This window comes from Lonchura striata, chromosome 5, assembly GCF_050655825.1.
Source record: "Lonchura striata isolate lonStrDom1 chromosome 5, ASM5065582v1, whole genome shotgun sequence".
Lineage (NCBI taxonomy): Eukaryota > Metazoa > Chordata > Aves > Passeriformes > Estrildidae > Lonchura > Lonchura striata.
In genome coordinates, this window is record NC_140707.1 from 29304355 (window position 1) to 29331652 (window position 27298).

Sequence of the window (27298 nt, forward strand, 5' to 3'; positions counted from 1 at the left end):
TCCAGCTCCAGTCCCCTTCACAAACATAGTATTCCTTACACGTGCAGGTTTACATGGAACAGCCAGGCCAAGAGGCAGATGCAAGACAAACAAATGACAGCTGCTACAGGACAAAAACCATTCAAAATAACTTTATAAACTCTGTCACATTTCTGCTTTGTACATCAGTTCAACCTTATGCTTCAGACTTGTTACGGAAAATTGACAATGCTTGCTTTTTGTTTCATTTTTTTTCCTGAAAGGCAGACACAAAACCAGCCATCAGTGCATTATTTACACAAGTGCAACACAATCTCCCACCCCCAAATTAATTTTTTTCACTAGCAAGGTACTTTGAACAGAATTTAAATAAACACCACAGCTTGAGCAGTGTTTCTGAAGTCAGTTTATAAAGGTTAACTCATTTCTGCAATCCCCAAATGCCAGAGCGAGTAAAGCTTCGCTCACCATCCAAAGGGCTAAAAATACAACATTTCAAGTATTAAATCAGAAATTTCTAAAGACAATCCATATTTAGATAAATAAACACAAGGGAAACAGTATACAGTTCTCAATATACTGTATGAAAAGTGGTGTCCAGTTTCAAACTTTAGAAGACAAGTGCACAGCCCAAAAATGTGATCAAGTAACCCTGAAAACTGCAGCAATCCGGGAGTTCCAAACATGAATCTCTTCTGTTTCCCCTCGAATTACTCTGCTGGTCTGAGGCATTTGATTGTTATTTAGTTCTACAGCTGTAGGTAATCCAAAAAAATCCTAAATTCATTCCCATATGGAAACAATTCAAGAGAAAGTTCCATAGATAAAGTCTATTATCATCTTGTTTTTCTGCACTCTGCTTACAATGGGATGCAACTGCAGGTCTGTTATTCCCACAGTGTCCACAGCTAGGACAAGTTCAATCCAAGTCATGCTGGCTGTGGCTTGCTCTCAGTTTTCCACTTCACGTGTGTCTTCACCATCAGTTTTCTTATGTTTCCTCATATGCTTGTATTTTTCCACATATGCCTTCACCAGGTTAGCCACCTTCATAGGGTTGATCTCTCCACTTTTGCTGTGGCAGATCTGCAGGGGATCAGAAAGGGCACTTGGTCAATGACAGCAGCTATGCAAGTGGCAGAGAGGCCCTAAGCTGTCCAGGGGAGGCAATTCCTGCACAGACCCCCAAGGCTCATAGCAGGGTACATAAAGCAGAAAACAAAGACAAGAGCAGTATTTCCTTCAAGCATTCCAGGAATGGCCCAGAGCTTATCTCAGAGCAGCAACTGAAGGCAGAGGCATCTCAAAGCAAAATTATTCATTTTTACTACAGGATTTCCACCCATCCATCCAGTTTTACACAACACGTGGTAACCAAGGAAGCACTGATATCCCAGTTTTGAGATGTTTTTGAGGAAGCAATGCTCAGATTAAAAGAATTTGGCAGTTTTGAGAACACATTTTGAGACAGGGGAGAAAGAACAGACCCTACACTAGTTACTATCTCTCTTCAGAGAGGAGTTCAGAATTACTTCAGTAGCAATTAGCACTGCTCAGCTCTCTTGGGTCACACATATGGGTCACACAGAAGATGTGAAATTGCAGCCAGCACCTTGGGGATTTTTATTTATGATGGAATTTCTCAGTGATAGCAGGAATAGAGCAGGGAGAAATTACAGTTCTCTGAGTTCTCTCAGTTAACTGCCTTGACCATGGGAGCATTACTTCCCCTCACGAGACAACATTTACTTGCTGACTGCACCTTTGTAGCCATGATCTACTCACACTAAGATTTGAGAATCAGCAAAATTGCAAGGCCCTCTTCCAAGGCTCAGGGACACTGCAGATGCTCAAGAACCTAATGCATGAAGTATTTTCTCACTTTATCAGGAACAGCTAGAATTGTAGCTGAAGGTCCTAGTGAGGGGGATTTGACCATTCTCACCCAGGGCAGATACCATGTAACATTTCATCTCACTCAACTGAAGCTTAGCACTGCTTTTGTCCACTGAAAACATGACCTCATAAAAGGAACAGGAGGAGACAGCTCTCATCAATAGCACCAAAGAGTCCAGCTTAAAGGAACTACTGCTCCACCACAGGACTACAGAGTATGAGTCAGGGTCCAAAGACCTGCTATGACCCGGTTATGGCACGTCACTGCTGAAATGGCAAGTGCCATCTAAAGTACTGCCACTTGTGTAATGACCTGCCCAGCTCCTCCTCTCCACCAAGCCCTCACCTTTTGCACTGCTTTCCGAAGGATGCTCTTGTACTCCTCCTTTGTAATCTCCCTCTTCTGGTAAAAAGGTTTGATGGCAAGTTTCACTTCTTCCACAGCCCTTTCTTGCATGTGAAGCTTCTTCATGTACTGCACAGGAAAGAGAACTTCATTACCTTGTGCTGTCTTGTGCTGGAAATGGTTTCTGAGTCTGTTTTTCTTAGAAATGCTCAAACAATGCAAATTCTCATTTCACAATTTCAACAACCCAAGTAACGACCTCAAAGTGATTTCCTTTACTGTCAATTACTGTCTTGGAACAAATATCAGTTTGCCCTTGCTTTATGTAACATTTATTCTGTATCTTAAAGAATGTGTTTTAAGCAAGTGAGTACAACATACACTTCCTGATTTTGGTCTCCTCCTTTCCTTCCCACAGCTCTGAAGTAAACACACATCCAACAAAAGGTATCAGGTTCTAAAAGCAGCAAACCACAACTGTGACTATGAGGCTTCAGATACCTCTAAAGACAATCTGAAAATTGCAGAGCTGCCTATGAAGTAATAATTATAGGTGCCTCCAAAACAAGTTTATAAAAACTGTTGCTCATAAATGGAGGCTCAGTGGGAAATGCATCTTTCTGTTTGGTTTTATGGTATGAAGCAAAATAATGGCTAAGTTGTTTTCATTCTTGTGTTAGCATCCACTGTGCCTAGAGCAGATGGTCTGTGCAGCAAACCCAAAACTCAGCAGCAAGAGACTTGCATTGAAACATCTCCAAAGTGTTTTACTATCTTTGCATTTTCAGTGCTGATAAGGAACAAAATACGGTCCTACCTATCTATAGGACTATTATGAGAATTGACATTAATTTCAAACCTGGAGGGGAAATGAGAAAACCAGGTGTTTAGAGAAACTTGGACATTGTGATTTCTGTAAAATCCCTTCCAAGCAATTCATGTAAGAACGTTTCAGAAGTTTAAGAATGTATTTCAGATGTTTTAATCCCTCTCTGTCCTATTGTGATGAACCAATAGAAAGCAGAACCCTTAAATGAAATAAATCCCAAATTAATTCAAAGAGAGCCTGCTGCTCCTGGGTTAGCACAGTCAGTCACTAAAACCAGCAGGGCTGGGAAAATACAGTACAGAAAGTTTAAAAATCCCCCAAATAAAAAAAGTTCAAATAAACAGCTTTAATTTTATGCAGTCACTCACTTCCTCGTTTTTTGTTTTATCCACTGGAGGCTTGGGTGCTTTGATCTTTTCCTCCGCACTTCCAACAGAAGCAGCTTGGATTCCGGGCTCGGATGCCGTAGCCAGGCTGCCCAGCTCTGGGGTGAGGCTCTGTCCTGCCACGCAGCCCAGAGCTGGCAGACTGCCCTGCATGATGAACTGAACCGTGGGCTGGCTCACCGGGGCGTAGGGGGGCAGGCTGGAGGGCAGGGCTGGTGCCAGGGGGATGTTGTGACAGTAAACCTGTGAAACAACAGTGCTCCGTCAACGCTTGTGCTGACAGCACACAGCATCAGAGCAGGATCTTCAGAGCACCTTTATCCACCACCAGTCCCAATCCCCTTTCAACTGGTGGACAGCACAGACTGATGGCTCAGACCAAGGCCACCAAGCCAACATTTACAGCCTGATCACAGTCAGGAAGAAGCTCACAGCTTCTCAGGCAGCATCATCTTTCTGCAAGCTCCTGATGAAAGCAGAAGCTGCAGGTACAGAGCAGAATTAAAGGATAATATGTTTCTTCAATTTTAAGGAGCACCCTGAGAGATTAAATGATCGGAGGATTGCTGAGGTGTATAGGCTACATGAAATGTACCACACGCAGAGGAAGGCAAACTGCCATGAAAGGAGGGTGCTGCACAACAAGGGCACAGATGGGATGGGATGCCTTCCATGATACTTGGGGGCTGGAATAGGAACCAACCTGAAAGGAATCTAGATCAGGAAACATAGGCTCGGGAATCATATAATTGGTTGGAGGAGGCTCATTTAACTGCACCTGATTTAATGTTTGGTTCAAGTCCTCTGCTTTCCAGGCCCCATCTTTTGCTCGCTGCAGCTTGTAAAACGGCATCCCTAGGTACCCCAAGAGAAGGAAAAGAAAACATCATAAGAACAAAATAACCAGTCAAAGATTCAAACCCAATTATATTTTAATAATTAAAATTAAAATAAAACAACAGAACGCGCTATAAAAGGATTTTTTTAGCATTCGTATTTTAAAGCTTCTGATAACAGAGAACTTCTCATCCCCTCGAGCAATTGCTTTCTACTGGGTTTAGTAACCAACAAAAACAACACAAGCAATTCTGTCAACACAAACAGCACAGGTTCCCAAGCCAAACTGTTTCTGGCAGCTTCGGTTTAGCAGCATTCACAGAAGTGAGCTACAGAGACTTGTCATGCTCCTTGATTTTGAGAAACATTTATAAATTCTGAAGGCAAAGCAAGCATTCTAGTTAAGTGCAGCAAGAGTGGGACATGGGCTGCCAGCTCAGAGAAGGGGTTATTGAGCACGCTTCACAAGTGAATAAGCTGCCACTGGCCGAGCTGTGCTGACAGCACGTCCTCTCCAATTCATTAACACAACTCACCTCGTGATTCCAACCAGTGCAGAATGCCAGCTCTCAGGACTGCAAACCACAGCATCATCCCAGCTCAGAGGACAGAGCTCTTACACTACAACCACATTTGGCCAGGCACCAAAACCCTAAGTCTTATACAGCCTATTTCAACTGCTGTTTATTTTCCAAAGGAGACTTACTTGGAGCTTTTCCAGCAGACAATGTACCACTTTCCTCCTCTTGAAGATTCCAGGTAACTCTTTTCACTGGTGCTTTTGATTTCAAGGCAGGACCCTGAGGTACCACTTCCAGTTCAGGCTTAGTGAAATTGCCTATGTTTTCATTTGAGACAAGGCACTCCTCCTTAACCTCCCTCACACAATCTGTGACTTTGCTTTTGGATGAGCTTTGGATTGGTGCAGCCTCAGCTGGAACGTGCATGATAACTTCTTTCTTTGGGGGTTGTTCCATCATAGATGGACATAATGCAGTATTTTCTATTTTAACTGTAATCTCTAGGTTTGTATTGCTACAGCTACCGAGCACTGCTGCATCAGTACTATTCATTAAGTCTGTTTCAGCAAAAGAATCCACATCGCCAATTGGGACACAAATATTTGTGATCTCTGGCGCAGGGAATGCAGTTTCTCTGCTCACTTCCTGACAGATGGGCTCTACCTTTATCGTTTCTTGGACCTCTCTCAGGTGAACTGGAGTCTCAGTCTGTATTTCCTCGAGTTTGACATTTGGTTGGATGGTTATGGAAAGACCTTCCAGTACTAGCTCCTCTTTTGGCTCTTGTTTCAGAGAACGGGGTTGCTCCAGACACCTGGTCACATTTTCAGCTGGAAGCTTTTGATCCTTTTCTGGTGCAGGAGGAAGCAAGGTCTCTTTTGATCTGTGTTTCCTTTCTTTGGAATGTGATCGGGATCGCACTCTTTTTTCCTTTGATTTGCTACTTTTGTGCTCCCAAGATTGAGATGCAGACCGAGACCGAGATCTCCACTTTCTCCTCTCCCGAGATCTGGATCTCGATCTCTTTCTGTCCCTTGACTTCAAACTACTTTCTTTATCATACCTCTCGTAGCTTTTGTCCCTCCTGTGCTTCCGCCTTTTAGTCCTCTCAGCACTGTTTGACCGGGAGCGGTCCCTCCGCCTTGATCTTGAGCGAGACCGTCTTTTCTTTTTCCTGTTTTCATAAAAATCAGAAGTACTTCCAGGACTACCCGAACGTGACCTAGATTTCCTTTTGTCCCTAGACCAAGAAGTTTTTGTCTTTTTATCCTTTGCTTTATCCTTTGTTTTCTTTTTTTTAGATCGTTCGTGACTGCTAGAACGGTCAGTAGAAGACCTCTTGCTCTTGGATTTTAATATGTGTGTTTTGCTGTGCTCTTCCCTACCTGACCAAGAGGTAGATCTGGAGCTTCGGTCCCTTGAGTGTGCTCTATCTCTTGACTCTGAACGTGATCTCTTATGCTCTTTGACAAGTGCTTTTCTCCTTTTCATCTTCTTCTTGCTTCGGGAGCTGGAGTTTGAACAGGATCTAGAACGTGATCGCTTCTCTGCCTGTTCTACCTTTTGGACATTCTGCTGCTCATCACTCTTTGAGGGACTATCTGGTTCTATTTTCACATTAATACTAGGTCTAATCAATTCCTCAGCATTAAAGAACACATTAGGTCCTTCTCTGCGTTCCTCCTTTAAACATTTTGTATTAGAATTTTCTTTAATGGCAGATGAAGTGCAAGGACTGCTTAGGACATCTTCCTCATCCTTCTCTTGTTCTTCTGTATCAGAGACCTGTTCTACAACCCTGCTTGCTACTGCGACATCATCACGAGACTCTGTGTTACTAGATGGCACATCAGAATCAGTCCCAGATCCAAATATATTTTCTACCCTGTAAGGGGTGAAACGACGGACAGTTTGAAATATTTGAACTTTTGGATTTTCAATGGAAATAGTCCTGGTGATATTAGTTAGTGGGATCCCTGAGCCAAGCCTTTCAGGACTGCTGTTTGCTGAACTCGAGTCTGATCCTGTTGGCTCAAAGGGATCATAGATTTCACTTTTAACCTGCTTCTTCTTTACTGAGAAAAGCGGTGCAGGACTTTCCTTCTGCTGCACTTCATCGTCCACAGGGCGGAAGGTATTACAAAATCCTGGGTTAGACAGTCTGCTGGGATGTCCTGTGTTCCCAGGAATATTGATTTTAAAACTCTCAAAAGAGCCTTTGCCCCTTGAAGTGCCCAGCAGTGATGAACCACTAGAGCTGCTGGGATGGGTGGAGAAAGACACCGCACTTGGATGCGTCTGTTGCTGTGGTTCCTTGGAATTTGACTTCTGACTTTCCACCCTGCTACCCTTTCCTGGCTGTTTAGTGCTGTCCTTGCCAGTCAGCTGGGTTATACAGGAGCTGGGGATATTACAGCTTTGGCTTCCTGCAGGTTCTGGCTCCACCTGCTTGCTGCTGGTTTCTTTTTTAATCTTTGGTATCCTGGGAAGCTCAAAGATGTCAATTCTCTGGGAAGGTGGTTTTACTGGCTGCCTTACAGTTACAGCTTTTGAGCCAGAATTCAAGTTACAGCCCAGGGGCTTTGAAGACGAATCAGTGGGTACAAAGTTTTTAGATTTTCCATTAAATCTGGTTATTTCATCTAACTTTGAGCCATGCCTGCTCAAAGTTGCTGTATTCTGAGTCTGGACAGACCTGGGTGTCATTGAATATTCTGATTTTACAGTTGCCTTTTCTGGTACAGTCTGTGCAGGGCTTGCTGCAGACTCACTCCTGCTCAGTGAGGGTGGAGGTGATGAGAACAAGGGTCTGGAATGAGTACTCAGTCCCAAGGAAACAGAAGGTCTGGCCATGGAGCTGCTTGCTGTGGTCCCTGAGAGCGCTGTACTTGGGTGGGTGTTATGCCCTGAATCATCCTCCACTCGCAAGTCACTGGCTGATTTTCTGTGAAATGGAGCTATGGGACACAGACAGACAAGTCAGCTTTTCACGATATAGCTGGACATTTTCTGCCCATGTTAGCAGAAATACTAAGCTAATTACTTCATGTTCCACTGTGGTTTACAGACACGCCACACAGCAATAGGGAAGTCCAACAGTTCTTTCAGCCAGATACTCAGTTTAGTGCCAGACAACCACAACTTTGAGGCAAACACTAATGTTTACAAAAGAAATGATTCTGTTCTGGATTGACAGAAATGATTACAGCAGAGGATGTTAGAGGTACTTATTTTAAGAATAAAGCTCTAAGTTTCAATTTGAACAGATTCTTTTCCAGTAATGTCATGCCAAGGGAAAACACAGCTGGAGATGATAGCACATATTTAGAACTCTACTTTTGCAAAGAAATTTCTTGCTAAGGTCCTTCATCCTGCTTTTCAAACTAAAGTACAGATCACAGGCATGGCACCAATGCACGACACATGCCAGAAAAACTGGGTACTAAGCTAATTCTGGCCTATTCAGTCTTACATCTTTTATAACAAAGCAAAGCATGAAATCACCGTGCAGTTCTTTTGAAAGAAGAAAACTATGTACTAAAACTAAAATCTTTCAGTATCATCTCAGGTCTGCATTTAAACACACACAAGCAACACTATTTCAGAACATCCATCTTATGAAATAGACTACTGTTGGCAGGTACTGAATCTATCCTATATATTCCAAGGCTCAGTAAGAGTATCCCTAAGCTTAAAGCTATGCAGCCTGTAGGATCAAGGCAGATATGGATGAAACAAAGAGGCAAATAACACTATGAGGTGCCAAGCACTTACCTTCCTTTTTTGCTGTCAGTGAACCATCTCTATTGATGACCACATCTGAGCTGCTCATCATAAGAAGGCTCTGTCCAGACAGGATACTTCCCAACAGGTCAGGCACAGGAGCAGCTTCTGCTTCTTGATCAGGACTCAAGGCAGGCACACTGCTTCTGCATGTTTCAGAGGGTTACATTTCCTTTACTCTTACAGCATTTGTTCTATACACACACAGTACATTAAAAAGAAACCAAAGTCAAGGGCATAAAGAGATCAGCCAGGGAAGTTCACTTGTAGTTTTGGTTTCACCAGAGTCATTCAGTCCCCATCTTTCTCTCACAAACAGAAGGTGTAGCTTTTACTGACTTCCCACAGGAATAACACAAGATAAGAAAGTATATCATACCTGAGACTTTTGGTTAGCAAATGCTGGTGCTCACTGTGTTGTATATCAAGATTACATTTCCAGTGCATGTTAAATGCATTTTTGGAGGATAAACCACCGATTACCACTTCAGAGATATTTCTATCCTAGCTGCCTCTCTTGCACCCACTAAATCACAAACACAAATGTATTCCTCAGACCTTCTATCTAAAAAATGACAGAGCTTGAACCAGTGTTTAACCACAAGGTGCCACTGGTAGGGGTAGCTAAGAGCATGGCATAGAGAAATTACACTGAAAACCAGCTGCAATGCTCCCACACATGGCACACCACATTCTCCCTTATGCTTTGCTTGATCTTACAAAGATCTCAGTTCTTTAAATACAGACTGATAAGGTGTTTCTGGTGTTGGGCATTTCAGTTTTTCTCTTTGCTTTTGTGTTGATGGGATTTAGGGGGTTGTTTTGTTTGAGTTTGCTAAAAAACAAATTTCCAAAGGGACCCAGCTCTTTGAGGGAGTTAGATTTCATTTCTGTATGACAACAAAGGAAACTTTATTCACATAATGTACACTAAAACACCTGTAATAACATACAACAGAGAGAAAAAATGGGAACACTAAAGGAATCAGCTTCTAAGACCAGACCAGGAAACTCAGTGTAGCCCAGAGCAATGGAGCCTTTAGAAGTTGAGTATCAGCTAAACAGTTTTATCTTCTAATCAATATGCTACTCAAATAACTCTGAGGACATGGAAAGCTTCCTGAAAGGCTCCCTTCAGGACTGAAATGGGAAAGGTACATAAATAATCCAAGTTATCATAGAAATAAACTACCCTGATCCTGAGAAACCAATCTTCACCATGAGTCAGATGCATTAGAGGACAGCTATGTAACCCTATCACATCTTTAACCACTTAAGCTGAGCTCCCTTAATTTCTCTTCAGCTCCCTCAGCCTTGCAGTTTTCTGTGACTCTACCGGTACCTGCCTCAGTGACTTTCCTCATCCCTCTTATTCTCGTTATGCTCCCAATTCCCCGTGTCTTACCCCTCAGCCTTGAAAATTCACTGTGGCTGCCAGTGGGGGGTAGCCAGGGCTCCTGGCCTTGGCAGGCTGGCTGGCAATGCACACACAGCAAAGCAACTCTTAAACTGCAGGATCAAACAAAGCTTCTCCTCAATTTTCTGAACTCCAACAAACAGCAGCACAACTGGGTGAGGTGGGTACAGCCCCCACCTCCTCAGGATATGCAATTAGATTCCCCAGGCCTCTCAAAGAAGCAAGTGATTTTTTAAAGGTTAATGACACCGGAATTTAAAACATACTAATGGGGTTAATAAATAGTCACAAAACAGAAAGTAAGAAGAGTCAGATTAGGGTGGAAACACCAATTTTAAATTTCAGTGGAAATGTTAAAGGTGTGATGAAAGAGCGTAAGTGCTCAACATAAAAAGAATTCTTACACAAAATGATGTGGTTATTTATCTACACTGTGCAGGCATGCATGTACACACATATATGCACTCTTTAGAAGACAGGGTAAGAAAAGGGTTACACAAAGATGATTACTAGGTTTATTATTCTGTTAGGGTTAATTATACAACTAAGAATAATAAAATAGCAATGGACTTTTACCTGGGAAGTCCCACAGAAATGGGTCTAGCTACAGGACGGTGAGACCTCAGTGCTGACTGGGAGAGAACTCTCCTTTTGGCACTCAGTGGCGAATCTGGATTTGCTGGAACCTCTTCATTACTGTGATGAAACATGAACCCTGACATTGTCTGAAATGTTTTTCACATGAAAGAGATGATACCGCTACAACAGATACAGTTAGAAAGTATATTGGTGCAATATACTTATTTTCTGTTTTGCCTAAATAGAACAGCTTGATTCAAACAGCAGAGACTCAAGTGTATGTTTTCATATCTAAAATGTTAAATGGACAATTTTCTTTTATAAAAGGATCCAAAAGAAGTATTTGGTGGAAAACTTAATTTCACCAACAGTCATTTCAGATGCCCCCTCCCCAAAAATTCTAAGTTTATGAGTGACATGAACTATAGCATAGTAAGATTTCACCTGAATTTGAAGTGTCTAGAAAAGTGAAGATAAGGAAAAACATAGAAGATTCCAAAGGTCCATTTAATTTTGTGTTTACTGTCTACAAAATATGTCAGCTGTCTTCACTTAAAATAAATAAATAAAAAGCAATGGATTAGGACCAGACTCCTTCAGATTCTAATCTTTCAAGAACCCCACAGATCTTACTGAAAGTTTACAGGAGGCTGATTATTTCAGAAAAACACTTTAGAGGAGGCTGATTCCTTACAAGTTTAGCAACTCAGCCCAGAAGGAAAGAAGGAACAGGCCATTATGTATTATAATGGGTTGTGTACCCAAAGCTGCCTTCAGGTGTGAGATTCTGCATGGAGCCGTATGCACAAAGAACCCAACAGTTGTTAAATTACCAGGTGCCTGATTACAATCCAGAGATCTCTCACCTTTCATAAGGATCCAACTCATAGGGATCTCCAAACACAGAGAGAGAAGCTGCACCAATATCTGCTCTCATCAGCCCAAGAGAGGGCTCTGCTGGTTTGTACATGGAAGGAAGTGAGGCCCCACGCACAGGTTTACTGAGACCAAGGGTTCTTGCAATACGGGAGCGAGCAGTAGCCTCGTTTTTTCCCTGCACAGACAAAGAGATTGGGTTATTTTTATGTTAGGGCAGGTAAATTTGTGTTTAAAGCCCCAAATTCTTCACTTAAGCTGAGTACAGTCATCAGTTTACTACCATCAGCAGCACCAGTAGTGTGCAGTTATTGTCTATGTTTGTTTTAAAACATTTATGAAACTTGTAACTATGGCCTGTATGTCACTTCAAACACAAGCTGCACGTATCAGATATAAGTGACCAGATAAATTAAGCTTCTAAAAATCTTTAATAATGTCAATTCAAGATTGTTGGCCCCTTATTAAATGCTGGAGTTCTGGCTCCAAGATGCAGACTCTAATTAAAGTAGCTGACAAAAAGAATCAAGCTGGTGCAGAGTACTCTGCAAAGTAATTTACAAGAGAACACTATCCACACCTGAAAGGGATTTTGAGAGCTCTTACAGCTGATAAGCTGGGTTTGCAACAACACAGCCACAAACACCCACAGCCTATTACAAATAATAGGTGCCAGCAATTTTAACTGAGCTTGCACCAGTACCAAGTAAACACTACAGATGAATGGCAAGGCAGGACACAAAGCCTGCAGGACATGCTTTACAATCTGATCCCTACTGTCCAGGTAACAGGATGTCAGCACAGCCAGCAAGCCTGTCTGGAAGTTGCAATTCATTTCCACATACAGTATCTTTCTGGAGTACCCTGGACACATCTTGCACAGACTCCCACCAGAAAAAAAGGTGCCTGCTTTGACTGAAAGGTGGCATTTCTTCCAGCTGAATCCCATGTTATAGTGCTTTTACAGAAGGCTGAAACAAGCAGACACTGAAGACACTGACTGGCAGAAACTCACTCACATGTGATCTTACTCTCATCTTTTTCCCCCTTCTCTTCTTTGTCAGACGCTTGCGTCTCTTCGGCTGTGCCCCTGAACTCTTCTTCCCAGCAGCAGATTTTTTCTGACTTCTATTTTTGCCTCCTACTTTCTTCCGCCTTCCTGATGGGACAAAAACCAGTGATCTGGCTATGTGCTGGCACTGTATTTTACACTGTACTCCCCTTCTCATCCCCCCAACACACACAAAGTAGCTCAAAGAGACATACAGCATGCCACCAACAGCACAGCAGAAAAAATGACATCATCAGGATTCAGTTAAAAACCTTCACAACACTTCTGGGCAGAGGTGGTAGAGGGAAAGAAGAAAATGCACGTGGGATATCTCCATAGCTGTGCAGGTGTGGCAGCCCACAGCTGATATATTTTGTAGGATCCAGGCTCCCCTAAGGTGCCTGATGTCCTTACCAGTTTTCCTCTTCTGCCTGGTAGGAGCGCGTGGTGCCAGAGGACGCTGGTAGATGGCTGTGTTCAGGCCTGCTACGACTGCCTCAATTGTTTCATCCAGAAGAGAGGACATGAGGTACCCTGGCACGTGCTGTGGGGAGGATTAGAAGTTACACCATACAGGTACCTAAAGCTCAGCAACATTGTCGTATAAAAGCATTTGATAAAAAATGGATTTGAGATTCAAATGAGGAAACCCCTGACATCACCAAGCTACCAGTTAAGCAATTAAGTCACTTTTTAATTCCTCTGACTGGCATATTAATGATCTTGTCCTTCAGCTTCCTTCAGAGTTACATGCATGCCCCCAGCTTCTCACTGTGCTTGGAGGACAACTTAAACTCCCTCGACTGAAGTGTACTTCCACTGGTTAACTCAAGGTACGAGCCAAAATAAGATGCACTTTTGTTCACAGACAAAGGCAATAAATAACAGTGTCTTTATGTATAGGTTGCAATTATCCCTGCACACTGAGAAGTGGAGCTAGGAACAGCTCTTGAATGGAAAGTGCTGGGTTCCCAGGGTTACACTACCATGGAATAGTAAAGTCCCCTGGCACCACCCCTCTCACCCACAGGAGATTACTCCACACTACTTCTAAAACAACAAGTAGGGAAAGAAAGAAAAATAACACCAGTTACCTTGAAGAGTCTTTCACATAAACACTTTCCTCTTTTTTTTTTCAACATATAGCCTGACTACTCAGCTGTAATTGCTAACAACAATGAATCAAATAATTAATCAACTTCTCCTATTTTATTAATTCTTCTGAAGTTAAAATTGAAACATCTGGGTTTAGAGACAGTGGGGTTTGGCAGTCAAATAAGATCATCTCCATTATGGAGGACATAATGAAATTAACAACTGCTAAAACATTCTGGGAAGTCCTTAAATCAATGGAAAATGTGATAAAAACTTAAGGTGAGCTGGATCTTCATTCATGACAGCTATCTCAAACTATACTTAATACAGTTAAACAGGGACCCTGTGTATTTGGGATACTGTCCTGCAGAGACTCTCTAGTACTGTTAATATGTTTATACTCATGTGGCCACATTACTGAGGACACTAACATCTGTTTTTTTTCCTCTTCTAACAAGGGACCAATTTTCACAAACACAGAAACCTTAAATATACAAAATTTTTCTCTTCAATTAGGCTGCAGGCACTCAACATGTTCTACTGCTATGGGCAAGGAGGTAGGAGGGCAAAGGAAAAGAAACAACTGTCAAACAAAATGCTAAAAAAACACAAGTGGTGTACAAACTTTGTATTAATAGCCACTAGGAATAAAAAAATAATTTTGCTCACAGCAGGGGGTGATGAAAATGCAGGTTAAGAAAGGAAGTTGCTACAGCATTCCAATATACAGCATCTTGGTCATGTGCTGTACTCCATTTGCACATGTTGAATGTCTCAGATTAAAAGAGCTCCACAACTCCTAACCACTGTGCTATGGACAGTCAACACAGACAGCAGAGCTACTGAAATGGGGGCTTATTTTAGTAACTCTTCCCCGGGGTTCTTGCAGAGGCCCCCTGAGAAATCCCCCTGCATACCCGGATTTGCTGTGCTGTTGTTATGCGGTTCCTGTTCACCGTGGCACGGACGCGCTCGCTCTGCCGAGTCCTGGCTATGGCCCGGGTTCGGACGTGAGGACGGAGCCTACTGGTGGTGGGGACAACATCAGCCATGAGAGCAGCCACCTCCTCCTCACTGACGTGATCCGCATCTTGAACGAGAACAGGCTGAGGTTACTTGTCTTTCTACAGGTGAAATAATTTAAAGAATTTCAGACAAAACAAAAAATCAGCATTCTCTTTCTTAAACCCATCACCTCTGCAGGCAGCCATTACCCTCTTGAAAGGAAATGTGCACAGACACCACTGCTTCAGACTGTCACACGGTGTAACACTTTTCTAGGTAACAGAAATTGCTGCTACCTTGGCAATCTGAAGTCAGGACACTAATAAATTCTTTCCAATGTAACACAGTGCAGTCACACTACGGTGCTGGGATTGCCTTGGAAAGGTTAAAGGATCCTTACAATAAGCAGCTCCACAGGTTGTAACTGCAGATGAAAATCTTCATAAACAAGATCCTCTCACCAGTCACGAGTTCAAGTCTAATCTTAAGGTTCAAGAGAGAATGCTTATCAAAACACTTATTTGAAACAGATAAAGCCAGGAGGTTAAACATGTCTTCAGAACACCACATGATTCACATTATCTAACTTGGGAGAAAAATATTTACTTTGACTGGCTACCAAGAAACCCTTACCTGCAGCACCATTGGCACCCATGGGGGCACAGGCGGGACAGAACCATTCATCTACAGGGACTTCACTCAGAGGAGGATTAAGGCATTCCATGTGATACCTTGAGAAAAAAAAAAAAAAAGGAAAATCAAACAATATGCTCCTTACCAAGGGAAGACAGCATTTTATCTCTGTCCAGTGCTATATAAGGCAGACTCATTTTCTTAAGCCTGAAACTATGGTTCATGTATCCACTTCTACCAATCTGCAGAGAAACAATGCTACCTGATAGCTGTACAAGTGGCTTCCGTTCTAGATGGTTATTATCATCACTTTAGGCTCAAAAAAGTCTCAGAAAACTGAGCATTTTCCCCTCACTGTGTGGTGAATCACTTGCCATTTGAACCTGAGCTGCAAGAAATGGGCAGAGCCAAAACTGATGGCGGCAAGAGAAGTACAGAGGTGATGAGAAGACAGGCAGGCAGGAAACAACACCAACTTCCTGAGAACCAACACAGTAACAGTACTTATAAGCATTTGAAGCAAATATTCTACATTTTTCTAGAGTTAGCCTCAGCCATGGAGAGCTAGTAAAGACTGCAAGCTCTTTTATCAGGAAGTGCTAACTCTAGAAATCAAGCATATATAAAGAACTTTAGGAAAAGGAAACAAAAATCAAACAACTGTATCAAACTAGAAATAACAACATATTTTAAAAATTGCAGTAACTGTTGGGAGATCACAAAGTAAAATTTGAAGCAATACCCTGAATTGAGACAGGCCTATGGAAATTCAGAAAGAACTTAAATATGAGACTTCAGGTAAGATCCATGAAACACTGTTTTGGCTTAATATTTTAAACTCAGTGTTCTGATGATACTCTTAAAAATCTTTAGTGTTCCTGATTTTGTCTTTTTCCCAGAAGATGAATCAGTGTATATGTGTGTATGAATAGCGTATCAATATGTATGGACACAAAACACAAAGGAAAAACTAGCTTTATCAGATGTCTAGTTAGCTTGCTAGGAGTAATTTTTGAGAAGTTATTTTACATACTCATTGCTAGCATCTCTTTTTGTTCAGTGGGTAACTTCTGACATCTTCAAACTGAGAATGCTGGAAGACTGATTAAACAGCCCAAGAGCTTTAAATTCTACCAGAAAACTGTAGGGCCAAAGTTGTGTTCAAGTATATTCATGACTCTACTTAAACATTCATTTTATTAATCAAAAAGGGTGCAGAAACAGAAGTAAGCAAGAGTAAGAGAATAATTTAAGAGCTGTGGCTGTAAAGAAAATCCTGAACATTTCATGAATCTTAAGCACTTCTCCCGCACAGCACTAATGCCCAGTCACTTGGGACAAGTCATGCATCCTCTCCTCAAGGAGACAAAAAGGATTTAAGGTTCTACCCTTCACACACCCAGTTGTTGCATGGATGAGCACAAATACCTTCATCACTTGAAGGTGTGGTCATCTGTTTTGGTGCCCTGCAGCCTTGATGGGTGCAGGACTCTCCACACATACTTTGCTAAATGACCAGAAAAGGATCCATCACATCACAGGGATGGATGTCTGCACTAGAACACATGGATACATGGCTGGCCACATGAAGAGAGAAGCAAAGGGCAGCCTGCATACCAGACAGTGCCTGTGGACCAAACTCTGGCCATGTGCAATCATGCAGGTGCTCCATTCATTTCAGCCTCTTACCCTGCATCACAGCCATCACAGAGCAGCAGGCGATCCTCGCGGTCACTTCTGCCACACACCTCACAGAAGGTTGGATCATCCTCTCCATCAGTGCCCTGAGTTTTCGTGTTCTCAACAGGAATCTAAATAAAGCAGGGATTCAGTTTGTGCAGAACGTGGCACTTTTTAAAACCCACCATCATGCTAATGGTAGTACCTGCAGCAAAATCTAAAAGTGAAGGAACCCAAATAGCTGTTAGACACCAGAACCTTCACTTACTTCTTTCAGCACACCTAAGGCACGACCAAATGCCTGACAACATCTACTTAACTTGTATACTGTCAGGCATCAATGACTATAGAAAACTGCATTTTAAGAATAGGCAAAAAAATCCACAAATAAGATGAAAATTAGTCAAACAAACAAAAAGATGCTAAAAACGAGACCAAAGAAGAGAGTAAACTGCTGCCTCCCGTATTACCTCAATGTTAACTCTCACTTCTGTAAAATGCAAACAATAATAAGCCATCAGTTTATGGAACAAAGCATCAAACCCCTAAATGTCCCCTGGAAACCAACACCTTTCTCAATTAAGATCAATGACAACTCTTTAATGTTCTTTTGTGAGCAACTACTGGCACACTCGACCAGTGCCTTTCAGGGTTCTCCCACTGCCTTGTGCCTCTCTCCCCTTACAGACCCAACTGCTACACAGCATTGCTGGCAGCAGGACATAAGGAAGAGATCATGGATAGGCTAGATTATTCCTATTCATCCTATAACAGCACTTGGAGAATGGAGGGCACTCTCCACATGCAGACAGGCTTATCCATGCAGAACAGTTTTCAGTCAAATGTCCATTATACAAAACAGGCAGCTGCAAAAAATACACCCCTTTTCTGCCACCACAAATGATGCCACAATACAATATTGCAGGAAGTAAGGCAAAGGAGGAAGAAAAATCATCACAGCTCCTTAAAAGGCAAATTCAAAGTAAGAAAAAAAAATCCATTCAGATAGCAAGTATTACATAAACACCCTAGAAGGGTAAACTTTTGAATAAAATTGTTGTGCCAAATGGCCTGGTTGTTTGCTACAGTAAAAGGCTTACCTTTTTTAAGATTTTACCACCAAAACGTGCCCGAATGTTAATGTAATTAAAGAGGATTCGATCCACTGGACAGGAGTTTGCATTCTAGGAAAAAAAAAAGTTTCCCAATACAGTTAATAAGTGGATCACTTTATTAAATTCTTAAAAAGTAATCTTAAATTATTAATGTAATAAGCATTAAATTAATGTAGTAGTCATTTTAACAGCTATTGAGCTTGCCATTTTAAGGTACTTAAAACTGACTTACCTGTTTTACAAACAACATGTTCTATTAAACATGCATTTTTGGAGAAGCATTAATTTTACTGAAACTATTTAATTATTATTCAATTGCCAAAGCAACATCAAAGTTCTTCCAAACACTGCCTTGAAATAGTGCTTGTGTTTTAAGGCATTTCCTTTCCTTTGGACAAATGAGCAACTAGAAATGGTTTACAAATATATTCAGTAAGAGTGATTTATTTGCTTTTTAAAAGATTCAATCACCACTGTTACTACTGCATGCACTGTAAGTTTTGTTGTAATTCTCACCCTGAATTATGACCATAGGAGCTAGATAGGTGGCAAGGAACTCTGACTGAAAACTGAATTCAGAGCAAGCTGCTGATTGTCAGTATTCTTTTACACCTTTTCTATGCTTAGATGTACAGGGTTGAAAGAGATCCCAATCAAATGGTCACAATACAGAATTCAAGAAAATACAAAGACAGATATACACAGAAATATAAATATATCCAGGCATAGAGAAAAATTTGTATCTCAACTTGAAAAAACAAAAGAACTGTAGATGCCTACAAACACACTTGCTTGTGACCTTACAGCTTGCAGACAGAACAAATTAGGATGGTTACAAGAAAAACAGATCCAAACTTCAAATATGAATCTTGCCAAACAGAGCAGTAACCCAAGTCTGTTTAAAAAAGCTTAAGAAAGCAAATACCAATATTACAGTGTTTTGTTCTCATTACAGAACAACAGCATGATCACAGGGGATAGAGCAGAGCACACCAGAAGGCCACAGGACACCACAGACAAAACAGCTCACCTTAGACCACTCCACAATGCAGTCCAGGCAGAAGTAATGGGAGCAGTTCTCAGGAGTCCCAACAGCCTGATCCCTAAATGTGTTGAGGCAAATGGGGCAGTTTTCACCATCCTCATCAGAGGAGACGCTCACTCCATTCAAATGTGACTCTGATTTCAAAGAATCAGTCATTCGTTCCATAGTGGCCTCGCTTTCTTCCTCCTCTTCTCCCTCCTCCTCATCATCTTCGCCATCTTAAGTGAGAGATAAAAAACAGCTTGTGTGTGCTGCAGGGCTTCAGCAGTGGGGGCAGAGGGGGTGGGCAGGACAGGGTTCCAGTTCACAAAAAATTCCAAGTAAGCTTATTTTATGTGGCTGCAGGGGTCAAGAACGGTCTCCTCAGTTTAAGGCAATCATTTTTGCTGTTTTCTTGCTTCCTAAATCCCTTCTCTAAAAAGCAATGGATCACTCTGGGGAAAAAGAAAGCCTGATAATGTAAGTAGTCTTGCAAGAGATTAAAAGCACAGACACCAGAAAAGCAAAAGATTATCTAAACAAGACAGTTAAGATATGCCAGGCTAGCACTGAACAATGAAGTTAAAAAATAAAAAGTTATAATAAAGTTACCATGTACCCAACTTTTTTTTTGTTTATTTTGTTTTTGTTTTTTTGTTGTTTGTTTTTTTTTTAAGATATATTCCAGAGGAAAAGCAGCAGCAACACACTCTACTGCAGAACAGCAAATTAAGGATTTCACCAGTAAAACATGATTTTGTGAGCCAAAGGATCTAAGTGCCTTAGAGACTACTTAAAGAAGATTGAGTAAAATTAAACATTCAGCACACATTGTTGAAAGGTATTTTTAGTACAAAATACAAAGATGTGTTAGCCTTTCCCTAAAACCTGTGAATTAAGCTGGTATTTTCAAGAAGCAACAAAAAGTACCTAAAACCCTAATCACTTGGAGGGAGGACTGGAGATGGTTGCTGTTGGGCTGCCTTTTTTTTTTTTTTTTTTTTTTTAATAAGAATTGGATGTTTGTCTTTTCCACTGAATTCTCCTGTCTGGACAAAATAGATAATGATGGATTGATAAAGCTTTTTGGCACCTGGCATATTTTTTTTTTGTCTGTGTTTAAATCAGACTAACTAGTAACTTGGAAAACTTGTGCTCTTGCCTTCTCAACAAGCTTTAGATCTGATAAAATCTATTTTTGTCTATCCAAATATTAATTTCAGCATAGCAGCTTCAGAAGTACATGATTCTCCAGGGTATGTTTTTTAGTAAAATGAACAAATTAAAATAATATTCACACTCCTTTTTCAAAGAAAAATTAGTCCTCTTCCATCCTCCCTAGGTATTACAGCAATAATAATTTATTTCCAGAATTCTCCATCACAGCATTCACTTTAGAGCCCCATGCCAAAGCAAACTAATAAACATGGTCTTCATAACTGAAAAATAGCATGAGCCATTGTTGCAACTTTGACTTTTTTCCCTCCTCCTGCTGGGGCAGAGTTCACTCCTGCTGACTACAGTTCCACTACTTTGAGTAGCAGGTAGTCTTTAAACATGCAAATGCTTTAAAAGCTTAGAAATTGGGCACTATTGCTTGTTTGCTTATTACTGTAGGATTTTGGCATCAGCCTGACAGAGCAGCATCTGTGGATTTACATTTCATTGTTAGTCGCTGGAGGAATAGCTTTCATCTTGCTCTTCCTCAGTTATTAAAAAATGCCTGCTAAGGCACATGAACAGACCTTACCTTCTGTTTCTTCATCTTCACTTTCTTCCTTGTCCTCCCCACCTCCCTCTTCCTCAGTGTCATTATCTTCCTCTTCACTACCAGTATCATCTTCTGAATCCCAGCTATTTCCACCATTGCTTTCTTAAAAAGAGAAGAGAAAATATCTATTTGATGCAGACTGACAGGCAGAACAGGTACCAGAGCCCTAATAAGGCCACTATGGATGAAGTGAACTCCCGGATTTCCACAGTGGTATCAAAGCTGCCCATTGGCAGGGCAGCTCCAGGGAAGCATGGCAGCGGTCTGATACACACACAAGCAATGAAGCGAAGCAAAACAAGAAATAGTCAAGGAAAAGGTGACAAATGGCCACAGATACATCTTTACCAGCCTTCTGAGGGTACATCTGAAACCTGGAAGCAGAAAGGTGCTCGCTTACCTGTTTCGCTGAGGAGCACGGGACACTGCCTCTTGCCCTTTCCCAGAGCAGCGTTCTTGTTGATCAGCTCATCCTGGCTGTCATCGTCCATGGTGGGACATGGGAGTCCCCGCAGGGCGGCCGAGGCAGGGAGGCAGCGCAGCACCCAGGCGGCAGGGCAGGCACCGGGCCGGCACAGAGCAGGCGGCGCGTCCGCGGAGACCTGAGTGCGAGAGGGGACACGGCTCTCCTACACCACTGAGCATCTTCCAGCCTCAGTTCAGGGGGGCTACAGCCCTGAAACCCTGAGGTTTCACAGCCCTGCTGAGCTGGATGAAACCAGCTGCTTGTGAAAATCGGTGCAGGTGAGAGATTCAGCTTTATCTCGGGCTCCTGGATGACAGCAAAAGGTGCAACCAGAACTCTCCACTGAAAATAGCAATAGAAAACCTACACACGCTAAAACCATCTCATGTACCAGCAATTCACTGCAAAAAAAGAGACCAGAGGCCCTTTGAACAAAGCCTAACGGGATGACAATATGTGTTTTAAATCAAAATACTCCATCTTGTCTGACTGAAAAGAAGAATAAAGATTATGTAGTTTAGGTCCTTTTTTTTAAAAAAAAAAAAAAAGGCCTTTGCACAGCTCTGTCATGAAATAAAGAAGCTGAAGACCCCACAACCATTATTCCATGGAAAAGATAAGACCTGATTTAGTGCATATTAATGTAATCACATTAATTGCTGTGCATCAGCACAGACTGGCAGTAAAACTGACAGATACTGGGAGATGTTGCATGATCCAAATTCATAATGACATTTAAATCAGAGCTATTAACACATAATGCTACAAAGCATTAAGGCAGACAGACCCCTGGCAAAGCTTCTAGAAGCAAGTCATGAAAATATATAATTAACAGACACTTAAAGCTGGGTGTCATATCTTGATATGAAATAAAAAGGATTCTTTTATAAGAGTGGTAAAGAAGTTTCTATGAGGTGCTCATCTCCCACTCTCCCTGCTCCCCATTACACATTTTGCATATTAAAAAATTTTTTGGAACAAAACACTATGTTTTATTCAATTGCTCTTAATCCATACCTTTGCACACTCCCTCTTTAAGCCACACAACACAGCTCTGCACCAGAGAGCCTTAAAAATGTAGGTACTACTAAACTAGACCAAACTACAAATGGAGTCTTCAGTGCTCAGGGAAAAAAAACCAACAAACTCAACAGAAAGAAGACTGAGCTTCAGCACAACTAAGCTCCTGTAAAGATTTCTCCTAATTTCAGTAAGAATCTTGCCTAAAGACAGGTTTGCATTTTTAGCTAAATTTGTGGCTGTTAACATGAATATTTAAAAAACTCTTAAAACCAATTTATGTTGGCTGAAAATACACAGACTCATCAAAAAGCCAGTCACTCCATGATGCAACTGAAAAAATACGAAGAAACACACAGAATTTTTCAAGTTGCAGCAGTGTGTGTGTATGCATTATTCAAACTGAAACTCAATTATACAATATCCTCCCAAAAGCTCAGTTAGCTACAGCAATGCAAAATTTGTGGTGACGTGACAGGCAGGACACAAAAAGGGAAGGCCTGGCAACACCAGTCCCCCAGCAGGGCAGTGGCAGGCACGTGTTCCATCCGTGTGTTTGGATGCTGTGCAGAACCTGGGCTACTTCTCCGTGGGCACCTTGTGGGAACAGAGCGGGCTCCTGCTGACCTGTCACTGCCACACCCAGCCAGCCACGGCACTCCTGAGCCACTGAGGATCACCGAGGCCAGCCACAGCCAAGGCAAGTAAAAAACACAGATAAGCCTCTACTTCACTATGGCCATTACCTTCATTTCCCTGCTCTCCAGTCTTCCTTAAAGCAAAGCAATAAGCACAGGGCAGAAAAGATCGTTGTTTCAAAAAGTGATTCCTACAAGCCACAGCTCTGAAAAACACACACCTAGCTACATTTCCAAACAGCATGCACTTTTTCACTGTAGTGGGATAAAACCACTACCTGTGTTATTTTTGCCTTGCTACCCCATGAAAAGCTATCCTTTAGGCACAGAGGCGAACAAATCAGCACTTGTGACTTGACAATCTAAACTGACATAACCATACTGCAAATGCAAGCTTGTACTTTGCTCAGAGGCAAAACTCTAAGTTAAAGAAAATCTGGTATTGCAGCAAACAATCAAGTCTTGAAATCCTGTCAGAAAAAAAAAAAAAGTCTGTTTTGTGGCTAGCTGGAAAATGACAAGAAACCAAGCGATGAAGAGATGAAGTGAATTTGAGATTTCTAAGCACATCACAAATATTACTTTGCAAACAACCTTTTCCAAACTGGGCATCTGTTCTTAAAAAAAAAAGAGAAAGGAAATCATGGTTGACTATATACCTTATACATGGGGCTCCTTTTTTTTTAAGAACAAGAAGCAGAATTTCCAAGTTGTTGGGTTTTTTTATGGGAGACATTTCAAACAAATTGCCACTATGAAAGACAAACACATTCATGATACACTTCAGAGAATTCACCCACTGGTACAAAAGCTCTGTTTTCTCCAGCACTTACCACATCAGAATTTTTCTAAACCCCCTGAGCCAGAACTAGCAAATACAAAATAGATGGAAAGCAGTTTTATTATTATGCTAACCAAGAAGTTTGGTTAAGGAGGGGATGGCAGTCATTCCTCCAAGGCAAACCTTAACTCTGCACTTCTGTAACACAAAAGGCCAGACTGCTAAAAAGCAACCAGTTATCCCTGAAGGCCATTTGACTCAGGCAACTACAGCTGCTTTTAGTTTTGGGGTGTGAAGGACATGCCCTCATGGCACCCAACTCTCACTGCTAGGTCACTTGGAAAATCCCATGGGGTGCAGTACTCTCCATACAGCACTTCAGCTGCAAGCAGCTCTCACATGCACCAATCCTCCCTTCTGCATCCCACTTTGTAAGTCCATTCAGAGGAATTTAGGATGGAGCACAGATGCAGGGTAATCTGGCCAGAGATCCCTTGACCTGTACTCGATACCACTGATGTTTACAGCAAGCCCCACTTCAAGTTCCTTGGGCAGGTGCCTCACCCACTCGCACAGCGTACCTATCCAGGGCCCAGATTACAGCTTGCACACAAGGCTGGCTGAAGGCAGGCACTGCCCTCCTCCTGCAGATCCCCTTGTTTTCAAATTCTCATTTAGATTACCCTAAACAAACATCAAACCACAGAAGCAACGAGTGCACGGCAGGTGTTTGCTCACTTTCCTCGCACCAGCGCTTTCCGCTGCCTTAGGTTTCCTTCCCCAAGACTGTGCCTCAGTAAGGCCCAGTCAGGTTTGCTCACAGTGCTGTGTCCCTAGGGCAGCACAGGCTCTGCTGCAGGACGTGCTTAAGTCCAGGCTTTGCCACTAAGACAGATTACATTTTTACACAGAGATGCCTTAAGTTATTTTAATAGTACAGTCAAAGAGCAATTACAAATACCTTCTTCACGCTGTATTAGCAACAGGGCTTTCTGTTCGCTTCAACAACAGAGAAGATTAAGGGCTTCCTCCAGAACAAGTGTTTATTAAACAAAAGCACTTCAGCAAACATTCAGCTTTTGAACTGAAATCCTTATGCATTACCACAGATCAGTATTTTAATGTACTCTGAGCATCTTCCAGCCAGAAGGCAAGCACAGGTTCCCAGCCATCAAGAGGAGGCACAGCCTGCAAAGGACACTGGAGCTCCACCTCCCCCGACACAAAGCCCAGAGCTGCCACAACAGCGAGTGCCTCTCCCAGCCACCGGCACTTTCCCTCCTAGCACCAGCCCATCTCCTACCCCACCAACTTCTTACATAGTTTCCACATTTTTTAGAAACAGAAGAGCTACTACAGACAGCATTTACCTTCACCTGCTTGGGTAACACTCAGGATTATTCACAGGTGAAGTCAAGTTTCTGACAAAATTTTATCACAGGGTGGTTTTGAATGCTGATCTAATTACATGGGCCACTAGTGAGCAATCATGTTCTAAAGACCACTTGTAACAAGATTTAAACCTACTAAATTTTCAAACATATGGGCTTTCAGTTCTCATTGGCACATCTGCTTTATTGGTTTGTTGGGGGAGGGGTTTTGGTTGTGTTTTTCTTGTTGTTTTTATTTTTTTCCCCCCAATCAACTAAATAATTCAGTTCTCTCCGGAAAAGCAATTTCACACATCAGAAATCATTTAACTTTGTTTCCAATTTCATATGCTACGTTCAACAAAAAGAAAGAGTGCAAAACACAACTCAACAAAAGAGCTGTCCAAATCATTGTTGCACCCAGTTGGAAAAAATCTGGTTATGGTGTGACTACTATCTGCCATCGCCACATTCCAAAGGCAAATTAAGACAACTTGGCAAGGAAATAATTCTTATTAACAAGACACTCCTACAGCCCAGAGTTGTGCACTGCCAATCTAGCATGCACAAGGAACTTTAAAAAAAGTCCCCTACATCTAGATTTAGATCCCTGTTTAAATTACCAAAAAAATATACCACTAATCAGAACTGCCTGTGCAATAATTTAAGTGGAAGCACATAAGAACCTAAAAGATAAGTCACATAAAATTAATCCTAAGGTAGGTAAGGAAGTGCTTATCTGCCACCCAACCTAGCCCTGCCCTAAATTTAGCCACCCTGAATTCCAGGATGAACACTGTCCACCAAAGCTTCCCCAGGAGCTGACACTGCACTCTTTAGGGAGTTTGTAATGCAAACAAAGCAACACACAGGCTTTCTAAAAGCATTTTGAAAGTACAGCATCTTACCCAGAGGAGAAGCTAAGCATTTTGTACCTCTATATTCAAAGCAGTAGGCAAGCTCTATGGAATTCCCAGCCTCCAATTCCTTGCAGCCACTACCTGTGTTTCCAGCTGCAAATTAACTACTCTCCAACTCTGCACATCCTCTTTCTTAACTTCTTTCCTTAGGAAGAGACACCCTTGCTGGCGAGTTCCCTTTCAGCATCAGCCTTTCACACCAGTCCCATATTTAGCTACAGCTTCCCCTGCTGTTCGTGGGAATGACTGTGGGAAAAGAAAAAACCACAACAAAAACCAAAAAACCCAAACAAACAAGAAAACCCAAACAAAAGGTCACACACTTGTACATTCTGTGCACAGCCCTATGGAGAAAGACCCACCGACCTACAGGAAAGGAAATAAGACAAAAGACACCCCTGAAACACAGTACGTGGGAACAACCTGCAGGAAGAAACTACCTGCAGTAAATAAAACTACAAAAATCCCACCCACCCCACTGGCACCAAACGTGCGGTGGCCTAGGGAAGGCACCAGTGACACCACTTAGAAGCTCTCCGTAAGCACAGGTCCCTGAAGGCAAAGTTTTTAAGACTAAACATGGCCCTGTGATAAGCTAATACACGATAAAAAAATAAAAAAAACTTGCAGGCAGCTCCTCATTTGCACTTGTCAGCCGAGCAGGCTGGAACTGCTCCGACAGCCGTGTGAGCACCAGAAACGGGTGGGAACAGGGAGGAAGGGACGGGGGAAAGGCAGAGGTGCGGACACAACAGCCGGAACCATTCGAGGGTTTGTTTGGCACCCTAACTGTATTTACACATGCGCTTGGTGCATTTCTTTCGCTCTTCGCCGCAGCAAGGGCAGCTGGACGGCTCCCGAGCCCGACCGGCCCTTCTGCATCCCAGGGGATTCCGCGGAGCACCCGGGGACAGCCCGACCGGGGGCTGCCCTCCCGCGGAGGCGCCTCCCGTCGGGAAACAACGCAATGAACACGCTGTCGTCGCTGTTGTTGTTTACAGGAGCGACACTAAAGGAGAGACCGGGGGCAGTTCCCCGCTGGCGCGGGGGTCGGCCGCTCCGCCAACTCCCACGGCCCGGCCCCCGCCCGCCCGCCCGCGCAGGGCTGCCCGCCGCGGCACTCACCGAGAGCAGCCCCGCTCACATCGCGGCCCGGCCCGGCCCGGCCCGGCCCGGCGCTGCTCGCAGCCGGCCCCGCGGCCCGGAAGCGCTGCGGAAACACTGGCGGGTCACGGGCGGAACCACCGCGCCCGCGGCGGGGGGGCCGGGGCGAACCATTC

The 27298-nt window shown here is 42.6% G+C and overlaps 1 protein-coding gene across 2 annotated transcripts; it reads right to left on the reverse strand.

Annotated features, from left to right (window-relative positions):
- Positions 1 to 115: 115 nt before the first annotated feature.
- PHRF1 (PHD and ring finger domains 1) lies at positions 116 to 27287 on the reverse strand. 2 transcript variants are annotated; one of them, XM_021555194.4, is made up of 18 exons: positions 27144 to 27287; positions 21224 to 21425; positions 20803 to 20925; positions 19059 to 19291; positions 18014 to 18097; positions 16923 to 17044; positions 15234 to 15331; positions 14513 to 14685; positions 12915 to 13044; positions 12469 to 12608; positions 11440 to 11627; positions 10571 to 10690; positions 8569 to 8723; positions 4980 to 7751; positions 4215 to 4291; positions 3419 to 3679; positions 2222 to 2350; positions 116 to 1065 (listed from the first exon to the last, which is right to left on the reverse strand). In XM_021555194.4, exons 2-18 carry the CDS (start codon positions 21312 to 21314, stop codon positions 931 to 933), a joined length of 5031 nt encoding a protein of 1676 aa, XP_021410869.3. In that variant the 5' UTR covers positions 21315 to 21425; positions 27144 to 27287; the 3' UTR covers positions 116 to 930. The 2 variants fall into 2 exon arrangements, with proteins under 2 accessions (XP_021410869.3, XP_021410868.3); XM_021555193.4 differs by having other exon boundaries at positions 4140 to 4291.
- Positions 27288 to 27298: the final 11 nt, after the last annotated feature.

Coding starts and splice junctions, on each gene's coding strand:
- PHRF1 (XM_021555193.4), bottom strand. CDS start 21,314: ATGGACGATGACAGCCAGGATGAGCTGATCAACAAGAACGCTGCTCTG. Junction 8,724..10,570: donor ATTTCTGTGGGACTTCCCAG/GTAAAAGTCCAT, acceptor TGAAACATGCAG/AAGCAGTGTGCCTGCCTTGA. Junction 4,292..4,979: donor GTCTGCTGGAAAAGCTCCAA/GTAAGTCTCCTT, acceptor TGGGGTACCTAG/GGATGCCGTTTTACAAGCTG.